The sequence below is a fragment of the Neovison vison genome, chromosome 8 (assembly GCF_020171115.1).
Source record: "Neovison vison isolate M4711 chromosome 8, ASM_NN_V1, whole genome shotgun sequence".
Lineage (NCBI taxonomy): Eukaryota > Metazoa > Chordata > Mammalia > Carnivora > Mustelidae > Neogale > Neogale vison.
Window position 1 is genome coordinate 104,897,037 of NC_058098.1, and position 13,632 is coordinate 104,910,668.

Consider the following 13,632-nt stretch of genomic DNA (forward strand, 5'->3'; position numbering starts at 1 on the left):
GAAAAAATGTTCATCATCATTAGCCATCAGGGAGATTCAAATCAAAACCACATTGAGATACCACTTTACACCAAGTAGAAGGGCTGAAATCAACAAGACAGTAAACAAAAAGTGTTGGAAAGGATGTGGAGAAAGGGGAACCCTCTCACACTGTTGTGGGAATGCAATTTGGTGCAGCCACTTTGGAAAACAGTATGGAGATTCCTCAAGAAATTAAAAATAAAGCTTCCCTATGACCCTGCAATTGTACTGCTAGGTATTTACCCCAAAGATACAGATGTAGTGAAAGGAAGGGTCATCTGTACCCCAATGTTCATAGCAGTAATGGCCATAGTAGCCAAACTGTGGAAAGAACCAAGATGCCCTTCAACAGACAAATGGATAAAGAAGATATGGTCCATATATACAATGGAATATTATGCCTCAATCAGAAAGCATGACTACCCAACATTGCATCAATATGGACCAGACTGGAGGAGATTATGCTGAGCGAAGTAAGTCAAGTAGAGAGAGTCAATTATCATAGGTTTCACTTACTTGTGGAGCATAAGGAATAACACGGAGGACATTGGGAGATGGAGAGGAGAAGGGAGCTGGGGGAAACTGGAGGGGGAGACAAACCATGAGAGATTGTGGACTCTGAGAAACAAACTGAGGGAAGGGGGTGAGGGGTTGGGTGAGCCTGGTGGTAGGTATTATGGAGGGCACGTATTGCGTGGAGTACTGGTTGTGGTGTATAAACAATGAATCTTGGAACACTGGAAAAAAAACGATTTTTTTTTTTTAAGTTGGTAGAAACTGGAAGAAAACCACAGCAGGATAGATCCACGTTGATGTGCCTGGGAACAATCCCCAGCCTGCAAATCAGGGGCAGACAGAGCTCAAAAAGAAATACATAGTCTTTTTGCCTGCAGAACTGGAGAATGAAGTTTGAGATTGCAAGAGAAGCTAGAAATTAAGAGGGAAAAATCCCAGAGAAGGAAACTATAAAGGGGAAGGCCCCCAAATCCACATATAAATTCCCCTTAAGTATTTGCCTGGCCCCTGAGTTGCACAGAATCAGGTAATGCTGCAAGGTGGCTGAGGAAAAAGAAAAAGTTGGAAAGCTGGAAAAAATTAAGAAGACTAGTATCTTCTCACTGTAGTAGAAACAGAGTTTAGAGTTTGAGTCTTACCAAGTGGAGGAGCTTGGTAAACATCTGGGAATTTTCACTGAAACATCTAAAAGACCATACCTTAGTAATAAAAATTACATCCCAGGACTAAGAGATCAGCTCTAAGACTACGGACAAAACTGAAATACTCCTGCCCCAGTAAACATAAAATTTAAATGCCACAAGGTCAAGATGATCTACAGAATTTAACCACCTACTGGAACAAAACTCAACATTCCTTACAAGAATGCAACATAACATTGTAATAAGATTGCAGAATATTAGGTTAATATATAAAAGTCAGGGGCACCGGGCTGGCTCAGTCAGTAGAGCCTCTGACTCTTGACCTCAGAGTTGGGAGTTTGAGCCCCACATTGGGTGTACAGATTACTTAAACATAAAGTCTTTAAAAAGTCAACCGATTTCCTACTTATCTGGACATATGGAACTTGAAATTAAAATACCATTTACATTAGCAGCAAAAAAATAAATTACTGAGGTATATATCTAACAAAATATGTAAAAGTTCTATGTGAGGAAAACTATAAACTTTGATGAAGGAAATCAAAGAAGATCTAAACAAATGGATAGATATTCCATGTTCATGGGTAGAAAGGCTCAATATTGTGAACACCTCAGTTCTTTCTTCCAAAATTAATCTATAAACTCTATGCAATCCACACCAAATGCTAGAACATTCTTTTGTGGATCCCAACAAACTGACTCTAAAGTTTATGTGGAAGGGTGAAAGACCAAGAATAGCCAGTATAATACTGAACAAGAATAAAGTTGTAGGCTTGATGCTATCTCCCTTTAAGACTTAATATAAAGCTATAATAATCAAGACAGTGTTATTGCTGAAGGAATACATAAAAGATCTTAGAATAGACAAATAGAGGGGGGTTCTTGGGTGGCTCAATCAGTTAAGTGTCTGGCTCTTGATTTTGCCTCAGGTCATGATCTCAGGTTGTGCAATTAAGCCCCACATCAGGCCCTATACTCAGTGGGAAGTCTGCTTGAGAGTCTCTCTCTCCCTCCCTCTTTGCCCCTTCCTCTACTTTCTCTCTCTCTCTCATAAATAAATAAATCTTGAAAAAAAAGACAAATAGAATAGAGAGCCCAGATATAGATGCCATAATCATAGTCAACTGATCTTTGACAAAGGAGGACAGGCAATTCAATGGAGAAAGAATAGTTTTCTCAACAAATGGTGCTAGAATAACTGGACATCACATGAAATAAATAAATCAGTAAATGAGTAAGAAAATGAGTAAATGAATGAATCTAGACACTGGTCTTACATCCTTCATAAAAATTAACTCAAAATGGATCATAGGCCTAAAAGAAGATACAAAACTATAAAACTTCTAGAAGATAACATAGAAGAAAATCTAAGTGACCTTGGGCTTGGGAATAAGTTTTTTAATACAACAGCAACAGCATGACCCATGTAAGAAAAAAACTGATAAATTGGATTTCATAAAAATTGAAAACTTCACCTCTGCAAGACACTGGTAAGAGAATGAAAAGTCAAGCCACAGAGCAGAAGAAACTATTTTCAATATATATATCTGATAAATAAATAATATATGAAACACACAAAGATCTCTTAAACTCTGTAATAAAAACAAACAACCCAATTAAAAACTGGGCAAAAGATCTGAACAGACACCTCACCAAAAAAAGATATACAGATATAAAACAACTTAATAACAAAGATTTTGTTATAAAAGCTAAATTTTCTTTTGTCACCACTTAACAAGACACTTACCCTAAGAACACAGGTGCAGATTCAATATTATTTTTCTTGAAAAGGTACAAATGTGTTAAAGAATCTACAGGAAAAGATAGACATATAGAGTGAAGAGATGGGAGATTTCAAGAGAAAGGAAACTTTTTTTTAAAGATTTTTAAAATTTAATTGGAAAAGAGAGAGAGGGATCATGAGCGGGGTTGGGGGGAGGTTAGAGGGAGAAGCAGACTACCTGCTGAGCAAGAAGCCTGATCCAGGACTCTGGGATCATGACCTGAGCCAAAGACAGACACTTAACCAACTGAACCACCTAGGCACCCAAGAAGGAAACTCTTTAAAAAGAACAAATGGTATCCTAGAATCGAAAAAAACCACAATATTTTAATTTTTTAGGTTATTGAACGAAATTAAGAGTAGACTAGATGCAAGAAAAAATTTTAAAAATCTATGAACTTTAAGACAATAAAGTCAGTAAGACAGAAATCTAGACTGGAAAAAAGTGGAGAGGCTCAATACCCATGGAATAGCATCCAGCAGTCTAACATATATGGAATAGGAATTTCACAGGAGAGTAAAAACAGAATGGAACAGAAAAAATTTCTGAACAAATAATGACTGAAAATTTCCAGAACTAATCAAAAATAGCAAATCCACAGGACCAGGGAGTTCAGCAAATCCCAAGGAAGATAAATACAAGAAAACCACACCAAGGCATATCACAGTAAAATTGCTGAAAAAGAAAGAAAACCTTGAGAGAGAGGGAGGAAAAAACATATTGCATAGAGGGGAATGACAATAGATGACTTTTCATCAGAAATGACAAATACCAGAAGAAAACAGAGTAACATATCTAAAGTGTCGAAAGAAAAAAACATGTCAATCTGGATTTCCATTCCCAGAAAAAATATCATTCAAAAGTAAAGGCAATTCTGGTGAATGCCCATTGTCTTTGTAACTCTGAAACATGGGTCTCAACAGATTTACTCAGAAGTCTTCTTCATTCAGAAAAACAACACTGTCCCTTGGAAGCCACCTTGTTTTAATCCATCAAAAGTAACTGCTATCTGAGAGACCATATGCTGCCAAGATTACCTGCAGTAGAACAGGCTCCTTGGCAGGGGGCAAAGAAGGTCTTTCCAACTGTAACTTTCATGGGATGCTGGGGCCCATGACCCAGGAATTCCAAACTGGTTTCCAGATACACTGCCAGAAGCCTGAATTCCTACTCTACTGTCTTTTTCTTTTTAGAAAGAAAAGCTCTAATAGCTTCAATTAAAAACAAAGGATAATGATGAAGAGCCTGAGTGGCTCAGCAGGTTAAGCAACCAACTCCTGGTTTTAGTTCAGGTCATGATCTCATGGGTCAGGAGATGAAGCCCTGTGATGATCAGGTCAAGGGAGAATGATGGACGCTTTTTCATTTAAAAAAAATTTGATTTGTTTGACTTTCAGATGGACATGAAACTATCACTTCCTGAAAAGCTCCCCCAACACCACAACTGCTCTGGTTTCCCTCTTGATTTTCTGGCTACCTCTGAGGTTCATCAATTCCTCCACAAGGCTTTGTCCTAGACATTCTCTCTCCCTCTCTTTTAAGATTTTATTTATTTACTTGAGAGAGAGAGAGTGACAGAAAATGAGAGGGGAGAGGGTCAGAGGGAGGAGCAGACTCCCTGCCGAACAAGGAGACTGATGCGGGACTTGATCCCAGGATTCCAGGATCATGACCTGAGCTGAAGGCAGTCACTTAACCAACTGAGCTTCCCAGGCATCCCTTGACATTCTCTTTTAACTCTAGACAAGACATTTTCCCCAGAAAAACTCTGCATTCCTCATCAGCAACCAATCACCAAGTTCTGTCACTTCCACTCTGTTGAACCTATCTTCTTCTCTCTAACCTTTCTGTCATTTACTTACTTCAGACCACCAACATTTCCTATAAAATAGAACTACAGCCTTTAGCTTGGTCTCTAAACCTCTGACCCCTTACTAATCTGTCCCCCATATTCCATTCAGAACAATCTTCTTAAATCTAAATTTGATAATTCTCCTTTCCAAAGTCTTCAACAGTTCCTTAATTGTTTTTAAGATGAGGCCCAAATTCTGTAAATTGGCTTTCAAGTCCTTGCATGAATGAAACCCCAATTATCTCTATAAAAGCTTTCCCCCACACCAATACTTTCTTGAATTTTTCACTCAAGTTAAAAGGAACTTCTTTCAGTTCTTTGAACAGTGTACCTTCTTTTGCCTCCAGGATTTAGCCCTCAGATCTCAACCTCAATATCCCCCAGGAAGTATCCAAAGTTTGAGTAAGTAGCTTCTCCTTTCTTCCTCTTACAGTGTCTCATACATGCTCCTTGTCATAACACTTGTTACTCTGCTTTGACAGTACCTGTCTATTCCTATGCTTTTCCTACTAGACTGGAAGCTCCCTGAGAGTGGAGACAAGTTATTCTTACACAACGCCATATCTCTAGTATCTAAAACAATTATTGGCACCTAGTAGGTACTCAAGGGTTATGTTTTGAATGACTCAATTAGAACATTGACATTGTAAATGGGAAAGAAAGGATGGTTTTCACATGCTGAGAAAAGAATATGCTTCAGGAAATGCTGTTTTAGGTGGCTTTTTAAGAAGAAAGGCAAAATTAGATAGCTTACAGGGCAACAGATGTTCCCCACAAGGGTCTGCTGAATGGATGGCTGGGTATACATATGAGGAAAGGGGCTTACTGAAGTCAGGGCACAGTGTGATATGGAACCACTCACACCAGCAAGAGGGTAAAGAAAGAGGAGAGTTAGGGAGAAGAGAATGAGCACCATAAGGCTGAGGGGAGTCTGAGGATTCAGAACATCCATGAAGAATGTCTAACAGGTCACTGAAAAGATAAGGGCAATTCTCAGAAAGGAGGTCAAAACTATGCACAAAGATGAGGGAGCTGTGGTAAAGAGGAGACTTGAAGTGTTCACCTAAAGAAGTTTCTATCTTGCACTCCTCCACTTTAAATACTGTCATGCAGGAGTGTCTGGGTGGCTCAGTGGGTTAAGCCTCTGCCTTCTGCTCAGGTCGTGATCTCAGGGTCCTGGGATCGAGCCCCGCATTGGGCTCTCTGCTAAGAGGGGAGCCTGCTTCCCCCCTCTCTTCTTCTCTGCCTGCCTCTCTGCTTACTTGTAACCTCCCTGTCAAATAAATAAATAATGTCATGCAGAAAGAAGAGTTTGAGAATGGTTTGTTGACCCCAAGAGGGTAAAGGGAATATGTGACTCAGAGATGGAAACCCTAAATAGATTACCAGGAAATGGTTTTCCCCATCATGCCATACAGAAACCAAATTATGCCAATTTTTTCCCCCAAGGTTTGAAATAGAACTTGCCAAGTTTGAGGGATTCTAGGTAATGCTTCCTGTCAGATGAGGGGGAGCTTGGGTAGGTGAGCACCCAAGATAGAGAGAGGAAGCTATGGCTGATTTGAGGAGTAATATTCAGGAGCAACATGTGAGCGGATAGTTGACCGCATGACTAGGAAGTCCTTCTCAGCTGGTCAGGGGCAGGATCCAGGAGTGAGGAGATAGAGGGAAGCCAAGACCCTAAACCACAGCAAGAACATGGGAGGAAGAGCCTGGAGACTTTTCATGAACCCCAGAGGTTCGTCAGACTCTTCCCCCAGGGCTCCTGGCAGCCTGCAAAAACCTTCCCCATGGGCTGGGAAGGCAGCAGGTGTAGTTACCTCCTTAGCCTTACCCCCCACCTTTGCATCTTCTCCTACACCAGCCATGCTAATACCACTTAAGTCTTTCATGCTCTCTTTAGCCTCTGAGTCCTGCTTCAGCCTCACAGACAATCACCTATGCCTGTGACTGAGAAGGAAAAAGCAGGAGCCTGGTATACAGATGGCTCTGCACCATCTGCCAGGGTGAGCTCAGCACGGACCGCTGCGCAGTCAGGGGCAGTCCGGAGAGAGCTGCAGAAGCGACAGTCCCCAGCAGGCAGAACTTTGAAGAGCACACTTATGCCTTGAGGTAATGCCTTTACACTGTCACCAGGTATAGTAACTATATTTTCTTACTTCCTGTGTTCTTGACGCTCTGGCATCTGTGGCTTCACTGGCTGGGGAGAGACTGCCCCTCCTAGGACTAACCAAGTCTTTGAGAGAGCAAAGGACATGCCCTGCAGCACACCTTTCATAGGCAAACAGATCAGTCTAGAGCCCATACTCTTAAACTCCCTCTTTCATGGGGCTCTCAGAGGTTGAGCCAGCTCTAATCACCCCAGAGCCCACTAAAGTTATTCAAACTCGCCAATCCTAAACCTGCTTGCACTGCCTAGCCTTGACCTTCCTACAGACACCACAATGCAGAGCGTCACTGCCTCTGATGCCTAACAGACCCAGGTGTTCCCCCATATGGCCCTCCACGGCCTGCTGTGCCCCCTCCTTCTGGGAAAACTGTAAGAACTTCTTCCTTCGTGGTAGTCCTTTCTGTGTTGGCATGCCCCACCATACCTGATTAAAACAAATCCCAGGTACATTTCAAACCCCAGGTAAGTACTGGCTAGATGGCAAGGTCCTTGGAAGGAACAAGACTGAAGACTGGTGTTGAAGGGGTTTTTTTGGAGGGGCGCCTGGGTGGCTCAGTCGGTTAAGCCTCTGCCTTCGGCTCAGGTCATGATTCCAGGGTCCTGGGATCCAGCCCCACATCGGGCTCTCTGCTCAGCGGGGAGCCTGCTTCCTCCTCTCTCTCTCTCTCTGCCTGCCTCTCTGCCTATTTGTGATCTCTGTCAAATAAATAAATAAAATCTTAAAAAAAAAAAAAAAGAAGGGGTTTGGGAATGACCTGAATAGGCCCATGGAATGTGGACCCGTGTGGCGCCTGTTCCTGCTCACCACAAGGTCCCCCATGGCACAGGAGGCCTTTGGTAATCAAATAGATGAGGTGACCAGCCCTGTGGATGTCAGCTAGACACCTTCCTCAGGATGACTGTGCGTGTCCAACGTGCTCACATGCCAGCAGCCAGGTGGGAGGGACAGAGGGAGCAGGTAGCCTTTGCACTGTGGAATTCCTTCTCACCAAGGCTGACCTGGCCACAACCACTGCTCAGAGCCCAAGTCGCTGGCAGCAGCACAAGTCTCTGATGATACCGTGTCTCATGGCCCAGCCAGACTCCTTAGAGCAGGCTCGTCACGCCAGGCCCCTTCCCTCACAGAAAGAGAAGCAGCGTCTTTTCTGGAAGATTCACTGACTCTACATGCGAACTTGCTTTTCCTGCTGCCATATTTCCGGCAGCCTGTAGAGTAAGCTGTGGGCTCAGTGTCCTTTTTATTTTGATGCCTGCCACCCAACACTCCTTCTAACCAAGGACCTTCTTTTACAGGAAAAGAAACCCAAGACAAGAGGCTGAGGGGCTGGGGAGTCTCGATCTTACCGTGCCCCCACACACCCACTGCTCTGAGGCAGCGGACTTTAAAGTGTTGCAACAGGGGCGCCTGGGTGGCTCAGTGGGTTAAAGCCTCTGCCTTTGGCTCAGGTCATGATCTCGGGGTCCTGGGATCGAGTCCCGAATCAGGCTCTCTGCTTGGCGGGGGGCCTGCTTCCTCCTCTCTCTGCCTGGCTCTCTGCCTACTTGTGATCTGTCTCTGTCAGAGAAATAAACAAAATTTTAAAAAATTTAAAAAAAAATAAAGTGTTGCAACAGCTATAGGAGAGTTCCGAAAGAGAGTCAGCATTCTGGGGTTGAGGCATTGACCTGGACGATGCAGTTTCTTCTGTGAACCAGGAAGCAACACATACTTTTGCAGCTTAGCAGGAATCTAAAAGTTCAGGGAGCAAGGAACTGAGAGCGGTGCTGCTTATGGGTAAGCCTACTGCCAGTTTTGTACAACTCCAGTTGTGGTTCGTGGACCAGCACCACTGGAATCACCTAGGAGCTTCTTAGAGATGCAGCATCTCAGAACTCACCCCAGACCTAATGGATCAGCACCTGCATTTTGATAAAATCCTCTAGTCATTCTATGTGCACACTGCAGTTTGAGAATCACTGGTCTAACAGACTTACGACAGTTTTGTGTTTTACTTTTAAATCTCTGAGTTCTGCTGTTTAATTCTTACAGTACCTGAAGGGTGGGTGCTTTCACCAGGGATACAAAATGATTCCAGTGATGTGGAAGCAGAAACGACACTCCTACCTGGCCATTTCAGGACCATGATGTCTCTAGGAAATAGATGTCTCTAGGAACTGATCCTGATTACCAGGGGGGAACAGGGTTGCTGCTACACAATGTGGCAGGAGGGAGAGTAGATGGAAATTAAGGAGCCTCTGGAGGGATCTGGGTGGGATCCCTTGTGTGAGCGAGTACCACCTTGCTCAGAGGTAAGAGTCAATGGATCATCACTATAACCTTACACAGGCAAGACCTTTGCTAAGGCCTCCAGCTTCCCACAAAGGAAGACTCAGGCCACAGCCCTGGGTAAGGAATCCCACTCACTAAAGCTCCAACTGAAGACAAAAAGAACATGAATTAGATGGTAGAAGAGGGAAGTAATAGGAAAAATTGTGAAAGAGTTTAGAATGGATATCTGTAGAATGCTAGATATTGTCTAGAGCCTCCTTCTGAATTATCTTGCTTCTATGGGTGTCTTGTTTTTCAATATCTTTGAGCTATTTTACAACTTTGTAAGTTACAGAAAACTGATTGCAATGCAAAGGATTTTATCTAGAGGTGCAAATAAATTTTGTCCAATGGAGGTGCAATTGATCTCCCCACCCTCCTCCAAAATCAGCTGAATATCTATTAACAAATTCATTTAATCATTCCTGATTTCTTAGATATATCTGCTCTTTGGAGTCTCCTTTGTATTTTTTTTGAAACACCTTTATTGGTTCCATTATTAATTAATGAGTTAGTAAAACTTTCAACATGTATCAACTTTATTTTTGTACAAGAATCATGATTTGACCCTTTTAAAAAATCATCTTTTAACAAAAGACATGAATACCAGCTATGAACTCAAGACTACTTGCATGACTAAGAACTATAACTTCTACCCATATTTTCATCCTTTCTGTATCATGTATAGATTTAAATATTTTAACTAGTTTTATTTTTATGTATTCTCTTTCTCGCCCTCATATACCATATGTCTCTATACTATAGGGGTATGCCAGTGATGGTTCACTTGACAATTTAATTTTTAGAGTGCTGAATATTAAGATCAGAGCCAGAGGAGGAGAGGTCTTTGCCAGAGATACTGGACTGCTGCTGGACTCAGCTGAAAAAAAACTGGACTTACCAAGTACATAAATCACACAGAATTCTTGTTGGAAATTTTTTTAAAGTCAAAATATGGTCAAAGGAGTGGATGTGGGTGCTGAGCAGCCAAAGATATAACTGTAATCTGTATCTGTATCTATATTTATTTGTTTTTACTACCAACGTCCAATGCTATTTAATTTGGGGACAGTCTTCTAGCATAAGGATCTTTGTGGGAGACAAGGCCAGTTATATAGGCTTAAAAAGTCAAATGCTTGTATTTAGGATTTTGAATCTGCAGCGAATGTTCCAAAGCCACAGACAGCTGGCAGCCAGTGTCCCTGGTGGGGACCTCTGCAGCAACTTCCTAACCAGAGCCTTCCTGTGATGTGAACTTGGCTGTCACCAAGAGGCTGTCATCTAAGTGAAATGTGACTATGGAAGCATTCTCAGAGATGCTATCCTGGCTCTGAAGATGGAGAAAGGGGCAGGAGCCAAGGAACGCAGATGGCCTCTAGGAACTGCAAAAGATAAGGAAATGGATTCTCCCCTAGAGTCTCCAGAAGGAATGTGGCCCTGCCTGATTTTAGCCCAGTGAGACCCATTAGACTTCTGACCTCTAGACTGGGAGATAATATCTTTGTGTGTTTTAAGGCACTAAGTTCATGGTAATTTGTTACAGTGGCAACAGAAAACAAATACGGGAGGCTACTGTAACATTCCAGGAAAAACCTGGTAAGAACATTTAAGAGAGTGGCAGCCCAGGAGGAGAGACCTGGTTTGAAGGACCATTAAGGGGATAGAGATGAAGGACACAGTCAGGAACCAGGAGTGTGTATAGGGTTGGGTGGTGAGGGCCAGACAGAAGCTAAAGGCAATTCCAGGTTTCTCTCTTGGACAAATGGGTTTATTGGTCAAAATGAGGGAAAGAGGCCAGTGTAATGGTGAGTGTGAATGTGTGCGAGAGAGCATGTGAAAGCATGTGAGAGTATGTGTGAGAGTGTGTGTGTGTGAGAGAACATGTGAGTGTAAGAGTGAGAGAACATGTGTGAGAGATAGTGTTGTGTGTGAGACTACGTAAGGGTGAATGAGAGAACGTGAGTGTGAGAAGTGTGTGGGGTACGTAAGCAGGAGAACATGTGAGAGGGTATGTGAGCGGGAGTGGCAGAGCACGTGTGTCTGAATGAGGGAGTGTATGAGAGTGTGGGAGTGAGAGATGTGTGTCAGAGTGTGAGAGAGTGAGAGCGTATATGAGTGAGAGAGCACGTGAGTGTAGAAGTGTGTGTGGGTGTGTAAGTAGGAGAACATATGTGAGAGAATATGTGAGTGTGAGTGTGTGAGAGCACATGTGAGTGAGTTATGGTTGTGTGAATGAGAAAACATGTGTGAGAGCACATGAGTGTGAGAAAGTGTTGGAGAGCGTGTGTGAGGGTGCGTGCAAGATCATGTGAGAGCATGTGTGACTGAGTGAGAGTGTGCGTGCGTGTGAGCAAGTACAGGAAAAGGAGGCAGATCTCTTCTCATACTACTTAGCTCCTTTCTTTCAATTCCATTTTTACCAAGAAACCTTCTAATCTTAACTCTCAAGCTTTCCCTACTGGGAATAACTCACGCTCACCAGCCAACACAAACAGCTGCTCTGCTTGTCAGTTATATTTTTCAGTCTAAATTAATGAATTGCCATTTTAGTCATAAACCAGGCTCCTGTCAGTTTGGTCAGACCAAAACAATTTACCAGGGTCTGATTTCTCCCAGATGAGCTGACAGAGCTGAGTTTCTGCCCCTGCAAAGTGGAGGATCAGACCCTGAACCACAATGACCCCAATTATGCCTCCTTACGTGGCACAGCTTCCCTGCACCCGTGGCTGTTTCTCCTGACCCCTGCCAGCCACGGGTGCAGGGAAGCTGGGTCGGGAGAAAGACTGTGGGAGAGGCTGCCTCCTGCTTTACCCCTGCGTCAAGCCAGTAGAGAATCAGGAGGTTGTGTGCTTGCAACTCAACAGCTACTTATAGTTCACACTGAGATTCCCTCAGCTATACCAGGGACCTTGTCTCCAGAGAACCCAGCCCTGTCTAGATGCCCTGCTTAGCAGATGCAAGCCCAGGCAAGCAGTTCAGGGAAACTGAGGGAATGAGGGGGTAAGTTCCTGTTGCAGTTGGCCTGGAGGTGGCTGGTTTTCATCATAAAGACATCCTGGAAAATCTGAGAAAGAAAGTGACTTTCAGATACACTTTATTTCTTTACCTGTGGCAAACTTCCAAAATGACTTCTGAGTAAAAGAGGGAAAGCAAAGACCCTTTGTCCCTCACAACACTAGGGGCCAGGATTGCTGATATCCACCCCTCTGATTAGGAAATCAAGGCTCTTGGAAGTTAAGTTTTTTTTCTTTCTTTCTTTTTTTTTAAAATTTATTTGCGAGAGAGAGTGAGTAGGAGAGAGCATGAGAGGGAAGAGGGTCAGAGGGAGAAGCAGGCTTCCCGCTCAGCAGGGAGCCTGATGTGGACTTGATACCAGGACTCCAGGATCATGACCTGAGCAGAAGGCAGATGCTTAAGCACCTGAGCCACCCAGGTGCCCAGAAGTTAAGCTTCTTGTCCAGTATTGCATCCATCAAATCTCAGAGCCCACACTTGACTTCAGACTCCTGATGCCCTAATCCACATCCTCTGTAGTCTGACCTGGGTCTCTGTCCCACACGACCTGGACATCCTTTTGTCATCAGCCACCCCATGCAAGTGTCTGATGATTCTCCTGCTTAGAGGAACCATCCAGCAACAATACAATCCTTCAACGATAAGTACTCCAGATTCCCTTCCGACATGCTCAGCTCTCCGACATGCTGGGGAATCAAATGAAAGACGATGACCAGCTCTTGTTCTTGAAAAGCTTATAAAGCAACAGAGTTTAAATCACGGGGTACTCAGGTCACACAACTGGAATGGGAATCATCACCAGAGTCACAGAGGCAGGAGGGCCTGAACCCCCTGTGGTGGACCATCTCCCAGTAACCGTGGTCTACACAGTGTTTTCTAGACAAGGAAACTGAGGCTCAAAGAGGTAAAGTCATTTGTCTCAGGCCATACAGTGGTATGTGGCAGCTTGGATGGCCTGTGATCCCTGATTCCATTTCCTTTTGCCATACCTCCCTTCCATTCCTCTGGTTCTGCAGGGTTCTAGACATGGGGAGGACTCCTGGACGAAATGAGGCAAGTCTCATGGGAAGAAGCGTAAAGAAGGGTTCCTTTGCCCTGCTATCAGTGCCTGCACCACAGGCCATCCTCCTCCTCCCACTACTTCACACCCAGCTTCTCCAGGACCCAGGGGACCCCACCAATCAGTGCTACTTACATATTCTTTAATGTCCTTCGATTTCACAGCCTTGTAGGAATAATATGCAGGGTAAAGAGTGCCAAATATAAGCCTGGAGGGAAAAGAGAGAAAAAAGAGAAATGTGATTTTCTTTCATCCTATTTGATGG

At 43.5% G+C, this 13,632-nt stretch overlaps 1 protein-coding gene across 2 annotated transcripts in view; it reads right to left on the bottom strand.

The window, feature by feature from the left end:
• The window catches only part of REEP1 (receptor accessory protein 1), a 104,870-nt gene that overhangs the window by 42,139 nt on the left and 49,099 nt on the right, over positions 1-13,632 (bottom strand). For both annotated transcript variants that reach the window (XM_044261566.1, XM_044261567.1), the window contains exon 2: positions 13,503-13,575. In XM_044261566.1, the coding sequence (XP_044117501.1) occupies positions 13,503-13,575 (73 nt within the window). The remainder of the gene's footprint in view (positions 1-13,502; positions 13,576-13,632) is intronic.